Here is a 25,146-nt window from a genome sequence, read left to right as displayed (position 1 = left end):
TTGTAGAGCTTTCATATTAGTTTTACTTACTTCAGGGAGAACTTGCAGTATTTTCACACCTTCTCTGTCAGGGTTCAAATAAAAGCCACATTTCCACTTGGTAGCTCAGAGCTTGATGACGACCTTTTCTGAAAGCAAGGGGGGGTGTAAGGTTTTAAATATTAACTATGTCAATGCCAGTGTGTATTTTTCAGCCCTTGTCCTCTGCCTCTAAGCAGTAATTCATTTAATTCATTTTGACATAAAATGTTTGCAGACTGGCTTGCAGTGCTTTCTGCTTTTACCACCAGGTTTTGGATGCAAATGTTATTATGTTATTTTAGGTACTTTGAATATATTTTGATTATACAGCATGTGCAGTATCAAGCTGCTTAAGTGGGATTATAACTTTTACTTACATAAAAAGTTTTTTTTTTTTCACTTTTAAACGATTATTCAACACAAAATTATGTTTAAATTCTTTTGCAAGAAAATCATGCCCAGTGTTTTCTATATTTCTGATTAAATATTTTGATTCCTGTACCAGCCCGTTTACAAAATCCTGGAAATGCCCCGTCAGAGCTCTGATGTTGTACCTTGGTGCCAGGGTAGGCGGTGCTGAACTTCTACTCCGCCAGTCCCTTCAGTTGGAGCCGGTGGTACTTGTGGGAACCTGAGCAGTATAAAACCTTAAGCTGGGTAATACCTTCTGTCCAGCAGGACAATCTGTGAGCGATACTCTCTCTCACCTGTTGGTCATGCGCAAATTCCGCCCCGATCAAGCGCAGTGAGCCGGTACCTGTGGACCACGCGCAGCTGTTTTTGACATCTCGAGTCATCAAGTGAGTGATTTGAATAATCTTTTGTCTGATTTAAACCAGATTTTGGCCAGGTAAAGGAGATGAAGGAAACGCATTTGTTTTATATTATCTGCAGTTTGAGTCTTCGTGATGGTTCGTTTTTAACTTGTTAGGCCAGTTTGCTGTCGCAAACCTGCCTGCCTGCAGGCTGAGAGTAAAATGGGGCACTGCCAAACAACATTACCAGTTTTACATGCTGCTTCAGCCAGTCTGTGGTGGCTGTGCATGGTTTAAAGGAGCACAACGACTCACACAAGAATGCACGTTAAAGTTGTGGTTTCAGTGTGTCACATCACAGCGTTTGGTGCGATCTGAGTGTGTGTAAGAGTTAAAAACAAACGAAAAACTTTCACTTTGAACACTCTTTATTGGCAGGAATCGATTAACTCATTGCTAAATCAACAGATTGCCATTTATCTTTTTTCTTTTTTTTTTTTAACTGGATATTCATTTTGTTTGAAAGTATTAAAAAACACTGGGAAGTCCACATTGTTCTTCACACTTCACAGAAAATTGCTCTCTGATGGGAGTTAATTTGACTCCCTACTGCGGCTATTTAGCTATAATACATAGAGGGCACAATAGACTTAAATGATTCCACAAGGAGTCATATGCAGGTATGTGTTACTACGCTTTATATCAAAAGTGTACTTGAAGAAAATGATTCGGCCACAGTATTGTGGGCATATCTTTTAATCTGCAGGCCAGCCTATCAGAGCGCAGTAATGTGGAACATGCAGTGCCTATCCTATAAATTAACTGTCACGTTGTAGTGCTGATCGTTAGTAAACCCACGCTTGATCTCACAGGGGCCCTTCCACTTCTCACTGAATCAATATTGCCCTGAACAGATGTGAAGGCAGTGACGTCAGACTAATGTAATCATCCCTCAGGTGAGAATGAGCAAGAAGGACTCTGGAGTGCAGATCATCTGTGAAGTCCTCACAAGCCAGAACGAAGAGGATGAGGAGCCCAGACTCTGTGGTGTCTGTGGAGATCTGGCCAATGGTTACCATTTCAATGCTTTGACCTGTGAAGGCTGCAAAGGGTTCTTCAGGTAAAGCTTTCTGTTTCATTCTGTCTGAATATACCGCAGCACCTTTTTCTTCCAGGAGCCAGACTTTCTTGTTTTTCAAAGTGGTGTTGAGCAGTAGTTCTTCAGGCTTTCTGAAGATCTTTCAAAGTTTTTCTTCGGACATTGACTGCTTTTTCACTCCTTTTCAGTCCAGTCCTTGAACCTGACCATTTTCAGAGGAATGTTTTTTGTCAAGCCACTTAACACTGACCTGTGAATCATTCAAGCATAAAAAAGGTTCCTGATTCAACTCAAGAAAAGGCTGAGGTATGCCACATTACACAAGAACTGGACTGAAAATCAGTAGGAACAGGTCTAATGGAGTGATGAATCCAAATGTGAAATTTTTAGTTCAAATCATCGTCAGCATGTATGGAGGAGGTCAGGAGAGCGGTACGACAGTGAGTGCCTACAGCCATCTGTAAAACACAGTGCAGGTTCTGTCACTGTTAGGAGCTGCGTTTCAGTCAGTGGTGTTGGGGATCTTGTGAAAATTGATGGAATTATTAACATGGAAAAGTATCAGCATCAGATTTTGATACACCATGCAATATTACCTCAACAGCATCTGACAACAGCTTCATTTTCAGCGTAACAATAATCCCAAACACACTGCCCAGAGCCCGTCCCTCAACATTATCGAAGCAGTGTGGGATCATCCTGACAGAGAACGGCACAAAAGACAGAAACATCCAAAGAAGAGCTCTGAATATCCTTCAAGAAGCCTGGAGAAGTGTTCCTGAAGACTACTTAAAGAAATCACAGGAAAGCTGCCTCAGAGAGTTCAGGCTGTGATGATAAAGTGATAATAAATGTGGCAGTGCATGCACATACACAAAGCTATGCACAGTCTCTATACTACATTTATACATACTGTATATTGCATACACCTGTACACAACAGCTTTAGCTTGTTTTAATAAATAAAAGTATGAAGCAAGGTTGGCACCAGTAGGTCAGCTGTTTGGGAGTCTGACGGTCATCTGAGGTCATTGTGACCTGTGAAATCTGCTAGAATTGTACACAGATGAAGGTCTTTGTATACCAGCTGGTTGATTTTTAAATTGTATTCTAGCTGTAGCAAATGTAGGTTTCAGAAAACTAGATAATGATTTTTCTGACCTAGTTAGACTCGTGCAGTTGTGTTCTGAATAAGTTGCGGCCGTTGAACTGTTTTACTAGGAAGGCTCAGAAACAGGAAACAGCAGTGGTCTAGTCTGCTTGTGATAAATGAAAACACGATTTTCTCGGAGTCAGACTCAGAAGCTTATGACGCTCGAAATATGTCTTAATTGAGTGAAAGGTGACCTTTCACCTCACAGATTAGCTCACAGATTAGCTGCCTACAAGCTTTAGTACCCAGTTTTCTTCATATTCAACTGTAAAACATTTATGGCCATCCAGATTAATTCATTAGAGCATTTATAGAATGAAAATCTCCAAATGCCTGTGAGAGAGGAGAGTTGTGTGTCATCAAGTATGGACCCAAAATATTATAGTTTTGTTTGTTAGACTGTAAGTCTCTGAGAGTGACACTGAAAGTGACGAAGGCAAGACTGAAAGATTTTCAGGCCACCCCATCATGACTTGGATAATCAGAGTATTGCACAAAATTGTGCGGTTTCAATTCTTCCACAAATTAAATCCGGACCTGTACAGTGCTGCCGTATACACGCACCCACCAGCCAGTTCATTAGGTACACCTTGCTAGTATTGGGTTGCATTGCGTTTTGCCTTCAGAACTGCCTTAATTCTGCATTGATGTGATGGCATCACACAGTTGCTGCACATCCATGATTTGAATCTTCTGTTCCACCACATTCCAAAGGTGCTCTATTAGCTTGAGGTCTGGTGACTGTGAAGGCCATTTGAGGACAGTGAACTCATTTCATGGTCAAGAAACCAGTTTGAGATGATTTAAGTTTTGTGGAATGGTGTGTTATCCTGCTAAGCAGCCATCAGAAGATGGGTACACTGTGGCCAAAAAGGGATGGACATGGTCAGCAACAATGCTCAGGTGGGCTGCGGTGTTTAAATGATGCTCAGTGGGTACTAAGTGTCACCACTACACCACAACCACCACCACCAGCCTGAACTACTAATACAAAGCAGGATGGATCCATGCCTTCATGTTATTTACGCCAAATTCTGACCCTACTTACCAAATGCCGCAGCAGAAATCGAACATTTTTCCAGTCTTTTTTTTGTACAGTTTTGGTGAACCCGTGCAAACTGTTACTGAATAGATATTTGAATTAATGAGCAGTTGAACAGGCGTACCTAATGAAGTGAGTGTACATGGCACACCGAAATACTGCAGCACAATGTGTAATTTAATTTTTGTCATTTCTAGCTGTTACTATGTGGGTTTTTTTCTTTTCTTTTTCAATTCAGACGTACCATAAAGAGGTCGGCGCAGCTCCAGTGTCCGTTACTGAATAAATGCGTTATAACAAAAAACAGCCGCAGGTCGTGTCAAGCGTGCCGCTTCCGCAAATGCCAGGCCATTGGCATGCGCAAAGAGAGTAAGTAAAAGCCAGCCTTTTATACTGTGTATTTTTACATTAAAGTCACTGTAAGAAGCATGTGATGCTATAAAAGTTGTTAGAATGCTTCTCATCAATGTGTACATTGATATGGTATCATATTTTCAAACTATTTTGTACCATTTTATGTTCTGAGAATTGGTTTTTGCAAAGTTTGCTGCTTCAGTATTTTTAGATCTTTTTTTTTTTTTATGAGATGTCTCTATGATATACTGAAGGCCAGCCTTCAAAAGTCTTCGCCTCACTGCGCATTGCAGATGCACTCACACCTGGTTTCTGCCATTCCTGAGCAAGCTGTGCACTGATGGTGCCTCGATCCTGCAGCTGAATCCCCTTTAGGGGGTAGTCCTGGCGCTTGCTGGACTGTCTTGAATGCCCTGAAGCTTTCTTCATAACAAGTTCTGAAGTTCTTGATGCTCCAATAAATGGATGATTTAGGTGCAATCTTACTGGCAGCAGCATCCATACCAGTGAAGCCCTTTTTATGCAAAGCAATGACGACTGCATGTGTTTCAGAGGGAAAAACAATGATTTCAATTCAATTCAATCCAGTTTTATTTATCACCAAATCACAACACGAGTCGCTTCAAGGCGCTTCATATTGTAAGGTAAAGACCCTACAATAATACAGAGCAAGCTCTTGGCGACAGTAGGCGAGAACCACCACCCTCCTTTTTAAAGCCTCCAATCTGCGATGCCAATCAGCATGACAGAGTGATCTCACGCTTGTCCTTGTCAGCACTCTCACCTGTGTTTAATGAGAGGATCACTGAAATGATGCCAACAGGTCCTTTTGTGGCAGGCCTGAAATCCACTGGAAATTGGGTTTTTTAGGATTAAATTCATTTTAATGGCAAAGAGGGATTTTGCAGTTAATTGCAAATCATCTGTTCACTCTTCATCGCATTCTGGAGTCTATGCAAATTGTCATAATAAAAACTGAAGCAGCAAACATGTGAAAGGCAGTGCGTGTCATTCTCAAAACATTTGGCCACAGCCGTACTATGAAAATACCTCCAGTGCTTGAAAAACCACAAAGTAATGCACGTTATTTTCCGTTACTTCCTTTAGTGACGGCTTGAGAAGACGTGATGATTCAGATCAGTTTTTCTGTGGTGACATTTAGTACGTGCTTGTATTTGTTTTGTGCCTACTCAGTGGTCATGTCTGACGAAAAGGTTTCGGAGAGGAGGGTCCAAATCAAGAAGAAGAAGATACTCGATACACCAACACAGCTTTCATCCCAACAAGAAAAAATGATTCAGGAACTACTCTGTGGCCACCGCAGCACCTTCGACTCAACATTTTCCCGCTTCTGTTGCTTCAGGGTGTGTGAGTGACTGTGTGCAGTTTGAGCTTGTTCATCATCCTCTTTGTCTTAACTTGTGTATCTCAGATCTGATATATATATATATATATATATATATATATATATATATATATATATATATATAAAAAATATATATGTATAATTTTGTTTCCAGCCTATGGACCGAAACATCTTTCCTGTGAATGAGTACAAGCAGTCGGCAAGCAAGGCCTTTCACCCTCTGACCGAGTGCCATAGAAACTGCTGCACTACACCGAGTAAATCTGCCTCTGACCCCACATCATCCTCATCCTCCAGCTCCTGCTCTTCATCTTCCTCCCATTTCCATGGTTCCATTAGTAAACAAGAAAACCACAAAGAGAACAAGGTGGAAAACAGCTGTGTTTTCACCGCTCTTCCACACGTGGCCGATCTCACAACATACATGATCCAGGAGGTCATTAGCTTTTCCAAAACTCTCCAGGACTTCCGGTAAATGTGTGCATCAGTGAATATTTCAGCACTGTGTCTCAGGAGGTATGTGTTCAATGCTTGATGTCAAACTGGTCTCTTACAGGTCTCTTACCATGGGGGACCAAATATCTCTGCTGAAGGGAGCCACATTTGAAATCATGCAGATCCGCTTTAACATGGTGTTTAACTCCAAAACAAGCACGTGGGAATGTGGCAATATTACATACTGCATACATGATGCCGTACGAGGTGAGACTACAGTAGTAATAAGGTGGTGGCCCTTTCACACCTAGGTGTGATTTTTCACACCTAGGTGATAAAAAAGCCTTGCGCGTGCATGTGAGGTGCGTGTGCGCGTGCGTGTGTCCGTGCGTGTTTGCGCTGACGTGTGATAATGACGTATACGGTATCCGTTCAAATCAGCTGATCTCATTGTCTCTCCTTACAAGGGGGCTTTTTCCCAGACGGACATCAAAGAGGTTCAAACTCACAAGACAGTGGCTAAATAAAAATACAAAGGTAAATAATCTAATATCCGAGCCCACCTGTGGTGCATAAAGCACACAACACAGTGCCTAAATTAAAATACTATGGCTAAATAATAGCCGTATATCCTCCTCAACAGTAGGGCTGTTCATTTACATACAGAACGGAGGATGACCCAGTCCTGATTACACATTAATCAGATTAGTAGATTCATCCCTGAAACCCAAGGCATTTATTTAGACACACACACAAATAATTAAAACAGTGGTCTTACTAAAAAACCGATGCACTGTTAAAATAAATTTAAAAAAAAATATACTGACATCCACAACATATCCCAACATCCGCTTAGCAATGTGTAACTTTTTAGAAAGCCATAACCCGGCGACAACTTGGAGTACGACCCTGACCTGTGTCAGTACAGGGCGTCTGTGTTAATAAAACTGCACTTCCTGTATGGGATCACAAACATGTGAGTAGGTAATGCAAAGTTAGCTCAAAAATCTCTGAGTTTTGCTTCTTCTAGCAATCTGTCCCACAGACTTTTGTGATGTTCTTGAGTGAAATGAGTAACTACTTTTACTGTGAAAACCAAAGAAATTCCGACAGTATTAAAAAATATCAGACTATGCTCAAACTAGGCAATCCTATATCAACATTCTCCTCACAGAGTTAAGACAGAAAAACAGAATCTCACGCTTATCATAAGCTTTATGCGGTGAGCAGTACATTATTTTTCCATGTTAAAGCGTGGAGTGATGAGAGTGTGATCAGCTGAAACGGAGTTCTTTTGTTGTTCTTTCAAATGAAGGCGCAAAGGATCATGGGAGTTCTCATTTCGGCGTTTATGTGTTTAGTTACAATGTTATCGGTCATGTTTTGCGGATCTCTCATCGATATTATTAATTTGAGATATGAATTACGCATGCGGTCAGGTACGGAGACTAACTAGTAATGGAACACCGTGACTGAGATGTCTGTATCCGCTAAGGGCCTACCGTCACCGCGGGTGTTTCAGAGCAGCACGCTTGTGTTTCTTGTCAATAAAGCTGCAGTTCCTGGCTATGACCAGTGAGCGAACGTCCGAAACTCTAAAATCAACTCGAGTTCTCCAGTGTTTCTTGTATTTGAGCGTCACAAGACCGTCTCAAACGTTGGTTGTGAAGAGAATCGTGTAGCTTCTTTTTTCCCCCAAAGTTTTTCTTTCTAAACTGACTCTGGCGTAACGCTACACTCGGACTTTTAAATGGATTCAGGTAAGCATATACTTTTACACAAAATTATGTGAACCTAAACTGTATTCTGTATAGCAACTCATTACTTTTTTTAAAAAAAAAAAGAAAAATAAATAAATAATTGTACGTTTGTGTATTTTGTGTATATTACATTAATGATAACTAACGATGCATGTTTTCCAGACGTTAAAACTTCACCGCCACAACCATCACGGGTGATGACCGTTCCTCCTCCTGATTCTTCATCTTCTTCATCTCCACCATCTCGCCAATTACCTGAAGAGCCGCTGTCGCGGCGCGGGGTCACGGCTGTTAAGATCGCTACACTACACATTCTGTGTAAGGCCGTGCAGAACTATCATGAAGGGATATGCCACGGATGTCAAGTCAAACACCCTAGCTATGATCAGCACAGCTGTAAGCAGGTTATTCCTGATTTCTTTTACGCGCCCCATTACGACGAAGTGATGAAAATATTCTGGACAGATCGTCTCATTCCTGCCGTTCGACTCTTCTTGTGGTCTAACAGTCGGGACGACGCGCGTAAGGATTTCACATGGATTGTGGACGCTCAGGTGTCTGAATTGTTGCATGCATTAAACATCTTAGATGCAATAGACAGTTTGTATCATGATCTGAGGGAGGAATATTTCTTTGAGGACTTACCAGCAGAGCTTATCATGGTGGAAAACTACTGGTTAGGCAAACACAGACTGTGTATGTAATGCATACTCTGTATTTTTGGTTTATGGGTTGAAATAAAAAAAAATCAATATTAAAAACTGTACAGACTCCTCATTTTTAAACTCTGCATTCCTCACGGAAAACAGTGCAATATATGTTTAAAACATCTTTTCATTCATTCATAAATACACCACATACTATGTCCCAACAAAACAAACAAACAAACAAAAACAAAAAAAAAACAAAAAAACTATGGTTAAAGCAATAGTTGTGTATTTTTCCTATCTAAGGTGCGTTTCTTACACCATTCTTGTAATTTTATTTGTTATCACATCTGCATTTTTCTTAAAAAAAAAACAAAAAAAACACTAACCGACTCTAATTCTCAGGTACAAAGAGGTCGGCACTCACACGACGTTCATTAGCTGAACTTTCACTCATGTACACTTTAACTATTCATCCCTATTACCAGGGTGAGTTACTTTAGTTTCTGTTTTTAGCACCGAAGATGTTTTCACTGAGCTTGATAAAACCTGACAGTTTGGTGAAATCATTATAGGTGCAGAATCTCATCCTTTTTTCCACACAGCATACCCCAAAGCACGTTTCAAACTCACAACAGAATATCACACAGGAGGAAATAATGTCTCAGTGACGTGTATAATCGTATTTTTGTGTAAGTCAAAACGATGCACCGATTTACCCATTATCCGTGTTTCTATTCTTTTTTTCATCATTAACAGAGGATCTTAGCTTGTTAATGAAACATCTCTGCACAGTTTGTCTTCATCAGAATCAATTCAATAGAATACAGCAGAATAAAAGTTTATTACAGGGTGTTGTTAAAACACATCAATTCGGCTATCATGTTTAAACAAACTCCCACTCCTAAATAACCTTTTATAAAATAACGATGCTAACAGACCGTATGTCTGCATCATGCAGAAGGATTAGGATGTTGATAAATCAGATCATACAGACTAGCACGTTTTTTTCATGTGTAAACTTTTGTTTTTCTGTATCTTAGACTGCATAGTGCCCACAGGGCTAGAGCCAATCAAGGGTGGGCCCCGTCAGAGCAAAGGATCATGGGAGTTCTCATTTCGGCGTTTATATGCTTAGTTACAATGTTGTCAGTTATGTTTTGCGCTTCTCTCAGCGATATTATTAATTTGAGATGCGAATTACGTACGTTTGTCAGGCATGGCGACTAGCTAGTAATGGATCACCGTGACTGAGAAGGGTGTAGCCCTTAATGACTCACGGTCACCGTGACTGGTTCAGAACACGCATATGCTGCAGTACTTACATATGACCAGCAGGATAAGGGCAGGAGCTCAGGAATTGGTGATAAACGCTTGTCTCTGTAGTGTGTTTTTATTCACAATGGCCCTGGAGTATGATCTGGTGGGGGTGCATAACTTCCCTGTGGAGACGTGTCAGCTACACGCGGTCGTGCTCGACATTGTTAAACTTACCGTCAAATCCGTTCTAAACATGCTTATTCAAAAACACAAAAGAGAGATTTGCGCAGGATGTGAAGCCTCACACCCCTCACAAAGAAGACACACCTGTGGGGCTCCTGTAGATAGACACTTCTTTTTCAAGTATTATGACCATCTATCAAAAAGATTTTGGAATGGACATTTTATACCTATATTGATGCAAATTCTCCGTTTGGAAGGTTTCACCCCTGACAAACACAGGCTTATGGGTGCAACGGAGGCTTATCTCCATGAGTTAAGAGAGGTCAATGATATTGAACGGGCGCTTTTTGAATTGGAGGACAGTGTTATTGGTGTCAAACGCTCATCTGTTGACCATGTTTTAAATCAAAAGTATCATCTGTGGAATTAACTTCATTGTATGCATTTAAATCGAAATTGCATACTTTTTTTTTTTTTGGCTGGGTCCATCGTTTGTACTTGATTTACTTAACTTATGTTATAATTTTTTGTTATTTTATGGCTATTTTATGTATATCTTTTAACTATGTGATGTTTGTATTTCTGTTTTACATGATTATATTCTACTGATGCTTATCTTAGTCTGAACACCCATGAAAATAAGAGATTTTTAATCTCAATGGTTCCTTTCCTTGCTAAAATATCAGCTTAGTTTGATATCACTATAGTGGACTTAAGTAATTTTTCATAGTATCATATCATTGTTTGTTGATGTGCAAAGTCTGCAACAATATGTTTTTAAAATAAAAGTTTGTAGTGCAGTACTGGTGAGACACAGCAGCGTTTTTATACACAAATCTGCACACTGAGGTCTAGTGAACGTGTAGGCATACAAAGTATTTTGTTTATCTCCACAGTTTGTATATCACTCCTATTGTGGTTTTAGTTTAAAGCAGCTGTATAAGAGAGAGAAAAAGCATTAACTATATTCTAACAGTACATGTGAAAGAAAACTCAAAGTTTACTCAAACAGGGCGTCAGTGCGCACATCTACTATGAAATGGGTGAATATCAGTTAGGATTATCTACTAGGCTTTGTTTTGTGAGTAAAAAATCACTGTACTGAATTATATTACTTAAAACTATGAGGTGAAATTAATACCATCACACAAGGTTGTGATGTTTATGTATCCAAAAATCAAAACATTCAGCGCACTGAATGCATTATTGGCTCAGTGTCCTTTATACACACTTTACAAACTTTGTCCCAATAAAAGTTTACAGATTAGGCAAAATGGCCTCTAAGCAAATGCAAAACCCCACAGACTGGGTGAGATAACTCAGAAAACCTCATCCACACAGTTCAACACCTACCCCCCACATTCACAATTCCTACCAATACAGACATACTCCCCTCCCCATCACTTCTCCCCCATCAGCTCAGGACTATCCCTTCACAGCCCCCCATGCCTGCAGTCTTGTGTGTGATTTAAACTATGTTTTTAACTCACACGGTATAACCGCAAGGATTTTATTTTGCTTATGAATGGATCTATACCAACTTTTCATCAGTAGACTATACCAAAGAAATATGTTTCTCTCCACTAAATCCCCCAAAGTTTTTTTTTATTGGAATAAAAGACCTATGAATTTACCGCTGTTTTAACTACTTTCACGCCAAACCATCATGAGTTATGTTTGAGTAAATTAACCATGTATTTTCAGAGCCTACATCAGTGGTAAGGGGAATCTGAAACTAAGTTAGATAAAAATAATGCAGGTGCACGAGGGTTGTAGGGGTCATACTTACATCATACCTGATAGAGGAATACCAGACTCATGTAGTTGAAGAAACAATTTTAAAACATTTTATTTAACAAGATACGGTCACACGTATTTTGTTGTAACCACAAGTTTATTCTGTAGTGAAGATCATGAAATTTTTTTTAACATGTGTATCAATTTTAATGATCAGATACACATGAACAGATGTGTTTAATGTGACAAGAAAAAGGTGAAAAGAATCCTTAGTTTGCACATATTGTAGGTGGGGGAAAAAAAAGAGCAGTAAGCACAGAAAAAAGTCCTTTTTTTCATTTTTTGGAACACAAAAAACTATAACTTTTAACCCGTACACAAAACGCTGTATCACTCCTGCTTTTATGAACGTTTATCCCATCACATATCACAAAAAACAACATAAGACAGCAAATGATTTATACACATAGGCATATCAAACAATCAATTTTCTCGTAAAATGCTTGTTACTGTAATGTTACAGGTTGTCTCAAACTGATGTGGTGTTTGAGGGGGTCCACCATTCAGGTACATAGGGTATGGACTCATCCTGAATCCAGGGCGGCTCAGGTTCAGATGCTTTCTCCTCAGCCCTGATACGGTTACGTGGGATGTCTAACATTGCAGCTATACCGAAATCCCGTCCATAGTTCTTGTTGGTGTGGATACGACGGCGACGTATGTGGAAGTTTGGGTCGCACCACGAACAGGGGCATATTGATGTCTGTGGGCCGCTCCACCAGGTCAGATCACATGATGAATCCTTAAGCGGTTCGGGGACAGACGTTTTCTCATTACCCGTGGACCCGATGATACCCGCTGAATTCTTTACCTCGCTGCGTGGCTGGTTAGGATTGTCTGTCATGACATCTTCAGACTTAAGTGGCTGAGGGTCAGATGTTTTCTGTGGTCTGACGAAAGGATGCCAGGACCACTCTGTTGTATCGATGACTGGTGAAGGATTAAAATGCCACAAATCTTCCTCATCATCCTCGCTGGGTTCAATAGTCCAGGGTTGCGGAGGCGAGTCATTCCAGACAGACGCATCGTCAACATCATACCGTTTTTCAGATGTAGGGATGCAGTATTCAGAGACTTCAGAGTTTCCACTGACTGCACTGTTTGTACTTTGTTTGTCCAGGTTTGTCTGGTCAGAAGAGTCGTAAGACGCCATATTCTCGCCCAGAGTCTGTGTTGTGAAAATATATGACCTTACAACAATTGACCACTGCCTGTAAATCATTTTGTTTTATGCTTGATATGAATCAAACATTCGTACCATAGACAATGCATGAATTTACAGGCAGTTTAGATGCTAGTAATACAACGCCTGTTTTACCTTGATACCCTCCCCCTTTCACACGCGGTCTTTAAAAGCCGTGGTCAATTGTTGTAAGGTCATATATTTTCACAACACAGACTCTGGGCGAGAATATGGCGTCTTACGACTCTTCTGACCAGACAAACCTGGACAAACAAAGTACAAACAGTGCAGTCAGTGGAAACTCTGAAGTCTCTGAATACTGCATCCCTACATCTGAAAAACGGTATGATGTTGACGATGCGTCTGTCTGGAATGACTCGCCTCCGCAACCCTGGACTATTGAACCCAGCGAGGATGATGAGGAAGATTTGTGGCATTTTAATCCTTCACCAGTCATCGATACAACAGAGTGGTCCTGGCATCCTTTCGTCAGACCACAGAAAACATCTGACCCTCAGCCACTTAAGTCTGAAGATGTCATGACAGACAATCCTAACCAGCCACGCAGCGAGGTAAAGAATTCAGCGGGTATCATCGGGTCCACGGGTAATGAGAAAACGTCTGTCCCCGAACCGCTTAAGGATTCATCATGTGATCTGACCTGGTGGAGCGGCCCACAGACATCAATATGCCCCTGTTCGTGGTGCGACCCAAACTTCCACATACGTCGCCGTCGTATCCACACCAACAAGAACTATGGACGGGATTTCGGTATAGCTGCAATGTTAGACATCCCACGTAACCGTATCAGGGCTGAGGAGAAAGCATCTGAACCTGAGCCGCCCTGGATTCAGGATGAGTCCATACCCTATGTACCTGAATGGTGGACCCCCTCAAACACCACATCAGTTTGAGACAACCTGTAACATTACAGTAACAAGCATTTTACGAGAAAATTGATTGTTTGATATGCCTATGTGTATAAATCATTTGCTGTCTTATGTTGTTTTTTGTGATATGTGATGGGATAAACGTTCATAAAAGCAGGAGTGATACAGCGTTTTGTGTACGGGTTAAAAGTTATAGTTTTTTGTGTTCCAAAAAATGAAAAAAAGGACTTTTTTCTGTGCTTACTGCTCTTTTTTTTCCCCCACCTACAATATGTGCAAACTAAGGATTCTTTTCACCTTTTTCTTGTCACATTAAACACATCTGTTCATGTGTATCTGATCATTAAAATTGATACACATGTTAAAAAAAATTTCATGATCTTCACTACAGAATAAACTTGTGGTTACAACAAAATACGTGTGACCGTATCTTGTTAAATAAAATGTTTTAAAATTGTTTCTTCAACTACATGAGTCTGGTATTCCTCTATCAGGTATGATGTAAGTATGACCCCTACAACCCTCGTGCACCTGCATTATTTTTATCTAACTTAGTTTCAGATTCCCCTTACCACTGATGTAAGCTCTGAAAATACATGGTTAATTTACTCAAACATAACTCATGATGGTTTGGCGTGAAAGTAGTTAAAACAGCGGTAAATTCATAGGTCTTTTATTCCAATAAAAAAAAACTTTGGGGGATTTAGTGGAGAGAAACATATTTCTTTGGTATAGTCTACTGATGAAAAGTTGGTATAGATCCATTCATAAGCAAAATAAAATCCTTGCGGTTATACCGTGTGAGTTAAAAACATAGTTTAAATCACACACAAGACTGCAGGCATGGGGGTCTGTGAAGGGATAGTCCTGAGCTGATGGGGGAGAAGTGATGGGGAGGGGGGTATGTCTGTATTGGTAGGAATTGTGAATGTGGGGGGTAGGTGTTGAACTGTGTGGATGAGGTTTTCTGAGTTATCTCACCCAGTCTGTGGGGTTTTGCATTTGCTTAGAGGCCATTTTGCCTAATCTGTAAACTTTTATTGGGACAAAGTTTGTAAAGTGTGTATAAAGGACACTGAGCCAATAATGCATTCAGTGCGCTGAATGTTTTGATTTTTGGATACATAAACATCACAACCTTGTGTGATGGTATTAATTTCACCTCATAGTTTTAAGTAATATAATTCAGTACAGTGATTTTTTACTCACAAAACAAAGCCTAGTAGATAATCCTAACTGATATTCACCCATTTCATAGTAGATGTGCGCACTGACGCCCTGTTTGAGTAAACTTTGAGTTTTCTTTCACATGTACTGTTAGAATATAGTTAATGCTTTTTCTCTCTCTTATACAGCTGCTTTAAACTAAAACCACAATAGGAGTGATATACAAACTGTGGAGATAAACAAAATACTTTGTATGCCTACACGTTCACTAGACCTCAGTGTGCAGATTTGTGTATAAAAACGCTGCTGTGTCTCACCAGTACTGCACTACAAACTTTTATTTTAAAAACATATTGTTGCAGACTTTGCACATCAACAAACAATGATATGATACTATGAAAAATTACTTAAGTCCACTATAGTGATATCAAACTAAGCTGATATTTTAGCAAGGAAAGGAACCATTGAGATTAAAAATCTCTTATTTTCATGGGTGTTCAGACTAAGATAAGCATCAGTAGAATATAATCATGTAAAACAGAAATACAAACATCACATAGTTAAAAGATATACATAAAATAGCCATAAAATAACAAAAAATTATAACATAAGTTAAGTAAATCAAGTACAAACGATGGACCCAGCCAAAAAAAAAAAAAGTATGCAATTTCGATTTAAATGCATACAATGAAGTTAATTCCACAGATGATACTTTTGATTTAAAACATGGTCAACAGATGAGCGTTTGACACCAATAACACTGTCCTCCAATTCAAAAAGCGCCCGTTCAATATCATTGACCTCTCTTAACTCATGGAGATAAGCCTCCGTTGCACCCATAAGCCTGTGTTTGTCAGGGGTGAAACCTTCCAAACGGAGAATTTGCATCAATATAGGTATAAAATGTCCATTCCAAAATCTTTTTGATAGATGGTCATAATACTTGAAAAAGAAGTGTCTATCTACAGGAGCCCCACAGGTGTGTCTTCTTTGTGAGGGGTGTGAGGCTTCACATCCTGCGCAAATCTCTCTTTTGTGTTTTTGAATAAGCATGTTTAGAACGGATTTGACGGTAAGTTTAACAATGTCGAGCACGACCGCGTGTAGCTGACACGTCTCCACAGGGAAGTTATGCACCCCCACCAGATCATACTCCAGGGCCATTGTGAATAAAAACACACTACAGAGACAAGCGTTTATCACCAATTCCTGAGCTCCTGCCCTTATCCTGCTGGTCATATGTAAGTACTGCAGCATATGCGTGTTCTGAACCAGTCACGGTGACCGTGAGTCATTAAGGGCTACACCCTTCTCAGTCACGGTGATCCATTACTAGCTAGTCGCCATGCCTGACAAACGTACGTAATTCGCATCTCAAATTAATAATATCGCTGAGAGAAGCGCAAAACATAACTGACAACATTGTAACTAAGCATATAAACGCCGAAATGAGAACTCCCATGATCCTTTGCTCTGACGGGGCCCACCCTTGATTGGCTCTAGCCCTGTGGGCACTATGCAGTCTAAGATACAGAAAAACAAAAGTTTACACATGAAAAAAACGTGCTAGTCTGTATGATCTGATTTATCAACATCCTAATCCTTCTGCATGATGCAGACATACGGTCTGTTAGCATCGTTATTTTATAAAAGGTTATTTAGGAGTGGGAGTTTGTTTAAACATGATAGCCGAATTGATGTGTTTTAACAACACCCTGTAATAAACTTTTATTCTGCTGTATTCTATTGAATTGATTCTGATGAAGACAAACTGTGCAGAGATGTTTCATTAACAAGCTAAGATCCTCTGTTAATGATGAAAAAAAGAATAGAAACACGGATAATGGGTAAATCGGTGCATCGTTTTGACTTACACAAAAATACGATTATACACGTCACTGAGACATTATTTCCTCCTGTGTGATATTCTGTTGTGAGTTTGAAACGTGCTTTGGGGTATGCTGTGTGGAAAAAAGGATGAGATTCTGCACCTATAATGATTTCACCAAACTGTCAGGTTTTATCAAGCTCAGTGAAAACATCTTCGGTGCTAAAAACAGAAACTAAAGTAACTCACCCTGGTAATAGGGATGAATAGTTAAAGTGTACATGAGTGAAAGTTCAGCTAATGAACGTCGTGTGAGTGCCGACCTCTTTGTACCTGAGAATTAGAGTCGGTTAGTGTTTTTTTTGTTTTTTTTTTAAGAAAAATGCAGATGTGATAACAAATAAAATTACAAGAATGGTGTAAGAAACGCACCTTAGATAGGAAAAATACACAACTATTGCTTTAACCATAGTTTTTTTTGTTTTTTTTGTTTTTTGTTTGTTTGTTTGTTTTGTTGGGACATAGTATGTGGTGTATTTATGAATGAATGAAAAGATGTTTTAAACATATATTGCACTGTTTTCCGTGAGGAATGCAGAGTTTAAAAATGAGGAGTCTGTACAGTTTTTAATATTGATTTTTTTTTATTTCAACCCATAAACCAAAAATACAGAGTATGCATTACATACACAGTCTGTGTTTGCCTAACCAGTAGTTTTCCACCATGATAAGCTCTGCTGGTAAGTCCTCAAAGAAATATTCCTCCCTCAGATCATGATACAAACTGTCTATTGCATCTAAGATGTTTAATGCATGCAACAATTCAGACACCTGAGCGTCCACAATCCATGTGAAATCCTTACGCGCGTCGTCCCGACTGTTAGACCACAAGAAGAGTCGAACGGCAGGAATGAGACGATCTGTCCAGAATATTTTCATCACTTCGTCGTAATGGGGCGCGTAAAAGAAATCAGGAATAACCTGCTTACAGCTGTGCTGATCATAGCTAGGGTGTTTGACTTGACATCCGTGGCATATCCCTTCATGATAGTTCTGCACGGCCTTACACAGAATGTGTAGTGTAGCGATCTTAACAGCCGTGACCCCGCGCCGCGACAGCGGCTCTTCAGGTAATTGGCGAGATGGTGGAGATGAAGAAGATGAAGAATCAGGAGGAGGAACGGTCATCACCCGTGATGGTTGTGGCGGTGAAGTTTTAACGTCTGGAAAACATGCATCGTTAGTTATCATTAATGTAATATACACAAAATACACAAACGTACAATTATTTATTTATTTTTCTTTTTTTTTTAAAAAAAGTAATGAGTTGCTATACAGAATACAGTTTAGGTTCACATAATTTTGTGTAAAAGTATATGCTTACCTGAATCCATTTAAAAGTCCGAGTGTAGCGTTACGCCAGAGTCAGTTTAGAAAGAAAAACTTTTGGGGGAAAAAAGAAGCTACACGATTCTCTTCACAACCAACGTTTGAGACGGTCTTGTGACGCTCAAATACAAGAAACACTGGAGAACTCGAGTTGATTTTAGAGTTTCGGACGTTCGCTCACTGGTCATAGCCAGGAACTGCAGCTTTATTGACAAGAAACACAAGCGTGCTGCTCTGAAACACCCGCGGTGACGGTAGGCCCTTAGCGGATACAGACATCTCAGTCACGGTGTTCCATTACTAGTTAGTCTCCGTACCTGACCGCATGCGTAATTCATATCTCAAATTAATAATATCGATGAGAGATCCGCAAAACATGACCGATAACATTGTAACTAAACACATAAACGCCGAAATGAGAACTCCCATGATCCTTTGCGCCTTCATTTGAAAGAACAACAAAAGAACTCCGTTTCAGCTGATCACACTCTCATCACTCCACGCTTTAACATGGAAAAATAATGTACTGCTCACCGCATAAAGCTTATGATAAGCGTGAGATTCTGTTTTTCTGTCTTAACTCTGTGAGGAGAATGTTGATATAGGATTGCCTAGTTTGAGCATAGTCTGATATTTTTTAATACTGTCGGAATTTCTTTGGTTTTCACAGTAAAAGTAGTTACTCATTTCACTCAAGAACATCACAAAAGTCTGTGGGACAGATTGCTAGAAGAAGCAAAACTCAGAGATTTTTGAGCTAACTTTGCATTACCTACTCACATGTTTGTGATCCCATACAGGAAGTGCAGTTTTATTAACACAGACGCCCTGTACTGACACAGGTCAGGGTCGTACTCCAAGTTGTCGCCGGGTTATGGCTTTCTAAAAAGTTACACATTGCTAAGCGGATGTTGGGATATGTTGTGGATGTCAGTATATTTTTTTTTAAATTTATTTTAACAGTGCATCGGTTTTTTAGTAAGACCACTGTTTTAATTATTTGTGTGTGTGTCTAAATAAATGCCTTGGGTTTCAGGGATGAATCTACTAATCTGATTAATGTGTAATCAGGACTGGGTCATCCTCCGTTCTGTATGTAAATGAACAGCCCTACTGTTGAGGAGGATATACGGCTATTATTTAGCCATAGTATTTTAATTTAGGCACTGTGTTGTGTGCTTTATGCACCACAGGTGGGCTCGGATATTAGATTATTTACCTTTGTATTTTTATTTAGCCACTGTCTTGTGAGTTTGAACCTCTTTGATGTCCGTCTGGGAAAAAGCCCCCTTGTAAGGAGAGACAATGAGATCAGCTGATTTGAACGGATACCGTATACGTCATTATCACACGTCAGCGCAAACACGCACGGACACACGCACGCGCACACGCACCTCACATGCACGCGCAAGGCTTTTTTATCACCTAGGTGTGAAAAATCACACCTAGGTGTGAAAGGGCCACCACCTTATTACTACTGACTACTTACTCAAACACAAAGGGTAATGTAAAGTTTTCCAGGTGATTACATACAAACACAGCTGGATGGGAAAAATCCTAGGCAGTGTGTAAAGTGACCTTGGGTGAAATGCGCTATAAAAATCTGTGCTGTTATTATTATTTTAAGAAGACATAGCCACCAGTGTTTACACAATTAACTGTGCAGCAGCTCTCATTTGCAAGACCACTACATTAAAATCCTCCAAATGGCAGCAGCACAATGAAGAAGTTCAATTCAGAGGTGAAACCTAATCAGGGTCACAGAAATAAAAAGCAAGTTTAAAAAAATACAGGTTAGGCCTCTGTGGATAGATTCCCCCCTTCATAATAACTGAGTTGGCTGATTTTTTTTAATAGTTCATTCTCCTCGATAATTGAGTTCATAGCTATTGGTGTCCACTAGGCCTATTCACTACGTTCAGAATTTAAACTGGAACCACTTCATATTGTGTGTAATGTTGTAGCCATTTGTAGCATTTTTTTTATGGCTTATCTGATAAATTGTGTGGTAGAAACCATGCCAGAAGATCGTGCTTTAGTGTGGTGATTGAAATTGTACTTTTATTCAACTCTAATTAGCCGATGTAACTTTAGTCGAGAGAGAATAAAACCATTTAATAATTAAGGGATTCATTTCTAATTTTAAAAGCTTCTGGATCAGCAGGTGTGAACGGATATGACGATGAGTGGCGGATCTGACTGTGAAACCACACGCTCAGCGATCATATCTGGATAATCCCCCTTTATGATGCTTAAAATGACTAAAATTTACAATATGGACGTAATGTTTTGCACATTATGAGTGACTGATACCATCATCTCTGCAGCAAAGTGTTTGCAGAGGTCCTGGCAGAGGGCCGTTTTCTATAGGACCAGAATTCTTTTTACAGCTCTGGGTCCCCTGGTAGCCATTTAAAAAGATTTTTTATGCTGGCTTCACTTCTCATCCTTGTTTCATATTTTCAATATTTGCAATTTTGAAATATTTATTACTAACCTCTGAGGTCTCATGCAGAAAAACTTATAATAAGTCTGACTGATTTACCTCATCATGCACTTGGGAGCAACTAAGGAGCGAGCACAACAATGGCTTATTAGCGCCTTATTAAGTGGATACTGTGAACATGTTAGCACACAGTATCAACACATCTGTCAGACAGAGATAGAATATCATTTATTTGGAGTTGGCTGTACAATGTTTTTTTTTCTTTCTTTCCACCAACTTTATATAACAGTATCCACCTAATAGCTGCCTAATCCTTCACTGTGTTGGCAATGTCTACCTGCTCTTTAGTGCAAGGCAAAGAGTTCAGCTGGTGTATGAAAGCTTTTGGTGAAAAAAAGCTACCTGCTGCTGCAAATAAGCTCAGTGTGCGTGAGTGCAATTAAGTTGCACTTAAAACACTCAGACGCTCCAAAGACTGTAAGGGACTGCAAACGTGGGTGTTAATTCTTTCAGTTCATGACTTTGTTCCACTGATGGTGCAGGTTTCAACTTACAGTACATGCTTATGATCAAGTGGGTATACAAAAATAAAAAATGTATCCTGTATTGAGTACAAATATGATCTAATGTTGATTGAAGAAGCAGCGACTCTGAGGCGTGTGTTGTCTGACTCCAAGTCTTTGGTAACACTGTCTCAGACACGTCAGGAATCTCTTTGATTTCAAATTCCATACCCCAGACAAAAAAACCAGCGCATGTGTACTGACATTTCCTTGATTGTGTAACTTTTTGCCTCCCAACATATTTTTCGACTCGATGAACAAGTTGAAGTGGACTCGTTACTGTCTGATCTCAGCAGGTTTATCTTAGATGTTTTATGCTTTTTAAACTGTGTGTAAAATTAAAAAAACATTAGTATAAACAGAAGTATGAGACTCATATCTCCACATTCTCATATTTTCCTCTTTGTAGCAATCAGGCGGGTAACGTGCACAGTCTCTTATCACTCTGGTCACAGTGGTGGTGTAACATGACTCCATGGGAAGCCGTAATGTTGTCAGACTGGTATTTTTCTTTTTCAAGCCACAAAAAAAAAAAGTTCACCATCCTTTATCGTCTCAAGGTTTCATTTTACTACTGTAGAAACAGCTGTTAGGCATTAGGGATTGATATTGAGCACTAGGTGAACAGTTCTGCTAAGATTTCATGCAGTTTCGACACTGGCCCAGTTGTGCATGTTGTGTGCAACTACAAATATCCAAAGTATTGGTGTTTATTCTTCATGCTACATTTAATTGAGTTCATGGCTTAGACTAACCTAAAAGTGGGAACACTGGCAGCAAAAAATGTAGAAGGATTACATTGTGAATGGCACCTCCTTTTTTTTTGTTTTTTTTTTTTTGTTTTTTTATATATATGAATGAAAATGCAAATAACTGATTTGGCATTTAACCCTATGATCTAAAACCTGTTCTTTGGTATGAAGCCCTTTATGAATACTTTGCCTTTTATTTCTGTTAGATCATAAAAAAATCATAACTGTCTAGCAAAACAAAGTGGAATAGTTGCACCTTTTTTTTTTTTTTTTTTTTTTTTTTTTTTAATTCAGCCACCACAGCAGGATATCTGGATAAAACTGAAAAGGTCCACTCACCAAGGATACCACAACTATTCCCTCTGCTTTTTTCCTTATTGGTGCAAATTCCTTAGTCACTGTTTTATTGCTCCTAGATTAAAAACATGTTAATCACATGTGTTGTGTTATGTGTTGAACAATCTGTGGGGAAGTTATGACAAATCACCATTACCTCTTTTTGTTTTATTTCTTTTTTCTTTTTTTGGAACCTGTACAAAAATATTTTTGTAAAACTGTCTGGAAAATCCTGCAGCATATTCTTGGAACACATATCTCATTGACAGACATGCCTCGTGTATTTGGTAAATATTAACTGCTGCGGTAAAGCAAAACCAGTGATTTGTAGAGGGTTACAGGCTGATCCACTTATAGTAGAGAATTGGCTGATTGACGGAGGACAGATGGGTAGTGGATTTGCCTGAATAAAGAATGTAGCTGGTAGTTTTGAGCTGATCATCTTCACTGATTTGTTGCCTGTTGCTCCAAATATGGATGATTACGCATCAGTGTGTGTGTGTGTGTGTGTGTGTGTGTGTGTGTGTTTGATGTGGATTTTGTAGATTATGGGTTCCCTGGTAATGTTGTTGTGTTTTTGTGATGATTTTGGCATATAAATCCCTGCCAGAATCCCCTTGGTTGCAGTTTCCACAAAAATAGGTGTCTCCATGTCCACATTTGCCCCGAAACACACAATCCTGATGAGCTACCTTGAGCCAGTTCACTTTATTCAGTGTCTGGGAGTGTGAACAAAAAGGGGAACAGACAACACCTCAGCAGCTCAGACTGTCGCTGTCCTTCCATCTCTGTCCTGTCCTTCACCCGGTTTCCTGTGTTTTACAGCGGGATTTCAGCCGCTCCTGCTGGAGCCTCTGTTCAAATTTCACCATACCCTGCGCACACTGGATCTGCAGGAGGAAGAGTATGTTCTCATACAAGCCCTGTCCCTGTTTTCTCCAGGTAATGGCAGGTCTTCATCAGTTCATGCCAGTCCTTGCAAATCAATTATTAACCAACCCTGCAAATATTTAAACCCTGCAGTGTTCATATTCACCCAAAATAAAAAATGCATTTTCTCAGGTTAAAGTGGCTTTACATTTAAAATAAATGTGTTTTTATTCACTTTGCCAGACCGTCCAGGCGTGCAGGAGTACAGCGTGATTGACAAGGTTCATGAAAACTTGGCGCTGACACTAAAAACGTGGATTGACTGCAAGAGAACAGGCCCAGAAAAACAGTGAGTGAAAAGTTACACTCCCATTCAAATCACTGTAACACATTTTCTGTACTGCAGTTGTCTACCTTTCTCTTGTTTTTCAGCTTGCTGTACCCCAAAGTGATAGCCTGCTTTACAGAGATGAGAACAATGACTGAGGAGTACAGCAAACAGATTCTGCAGATACGGGACATCCAGCCTGACACCATCTCTCCTCTCATAATGGAGGTGGTCGGTAAAAGCTCATGTAATGACTTATGACGTATCTGCTACATGAAGAGCACGAGCACCATCAGACCAACGCTCTTCATTGACGGGGAAGCTTAAATTAAATTGTCCTGTTGTTTTACACGTGTCAAAAAAGAAAAGATTGCCTTTCTGCCACGTGTCTTAAATATTGAGGACTAAACTTTTAACAGGATCATATGACATGGTGAGAGGGAGTCAGTGCTGTAATAACTAATAATTAAAAAGAGTCAGAAAAAGCTTTTTTTTCTTTTTTTTTTTTTAATATGTACAGTTGTGTTTGTTTTTTAGTTCTGTGTTCTGGTGCTTTGATGTTACATTTATTGTAAACAAAGGTGAATTAATTGTTAAAAGCGTAAAAAGAGAAACACTGCCTCACTGTGGCCGTATGTGTGTACAACATAACAGATTATCTGTGAGCTGGTCTATCTGGGGCTGTCTTAAAATTTTTGCTGATCAATTTAGATTTGCTTTATTAAATATACAGGCCCCACAGTAGCAACTCACCTTTTATTTCTGTCCTTTGTTCACCATCATTTGCAACTGCAGACTTGATCCTTCTGTGCACTACGGAGATTTTCTGTTTTGTCATTCTTGTGACGTTTGGGTTCGAGTTCCTCAGCCTTCCCATTTAAAATCCCCCAGAGCTGTTCTGTTTTGATTCAGGTGAAGCAACATAGCTGAACAGAACAGAGTTTTTATTTTTCTTACAAGGGCCACTCCAAAGAGACTTTCAGCAACTGCCTTCAGATCATGATGTCAATGCACATGATTGGAGGGTGTACAGCATTGAAATGGGAACTAACTGTATTTTCTGGACTTACCTCGCACCTTTGCTTACGTGTATTTGCTGTAGATTTCCACTTTCTGCATTAGTTTTGAGATTCATTATTGATGATTTTATCCCTGTGTATGTTGCTACAAGAAAATTATTAACTTAAAGCTAGTGCATCATAGAGCTCTTCTGCAGTCCTTGGTGGTAACAAGTGGTTGAGTTACTGTTGCCTTTGTATCAGCTTGAAGTAGGTTGACCTTTCTCCTCTAACCTCTAGCACTGACAAAGCATTTTCACCCAAAGAACTGCTGCTCACTGTATATCTTCTGTCTCAGACCCATTCTGTGTAAGCCCTAGAATAGATGTGTTAATGAATTTAACTGGGGGACCTAATAAAGTGGCCTGTGTAATGTTCTTAGATGCATTTAAGCTGCTACCCATACAGCGCTTTGGAATTAATTTGAAAGAATCAAACTTGTATATAAAAAGATGAGCGCAAATG

At 39.6% G+C, this 25,146-nt stretch overlaps 1 protein-coding gene across 1 annotated transcript; it reads left to right on the top strand.

Moving 5' to 3' along the window:
- Positions 1–584: 584 nt before the first annotated feature.
- Positions 585–24,167, top strand: nr1i2 (nuclear receptor subfamily 1, group I, member 2). The gene is made up of 9 exons (XM_030757378.1): positions 585–821; positions 1,733–1,896; positions 4,308–4,438; positions 5,618–5,787; positions 5,944–6,260; positions 6,346–6,491; positions 23,251–23,367; positions 23,539–23,644; positions 23,728–24,167. Exons 2-9 carry the CDS (start codon positions 1,739–1,741, stop codon positions 23,882–23,884), a joined length of 1,302 nt encoding a protein of 433 aa, XP_030613238.1. The 5' UTR covers positions 585–821; positions 1,733–1,738; the 3' UTR covers positions 23,885–24,167.
- Positions 24,168–25,146: the final 979 nt, after the last annotated feature.

This window comes from Archocentrus centrarchus, chromosome 21, assembly GCF_007364275.1.
Source record: "Archocentrus centrarchus isolate MPI-CPG fArcCen1 chromosome 21, fArcCen1, whole genome shotgun sequence".
Classification (NCBI taxonomy): domain Eukaryota; kingdom Metazoa; phylum Chordata; class Actinopteri; order Cichliformes; family Cichlidae; genus Archocentrus; species Archocentrus centrarchus.
Note: the sequence above shows the minus strand (reverse complement) of the source record. Positions and strands in the feature narration are given on the sequence as shown.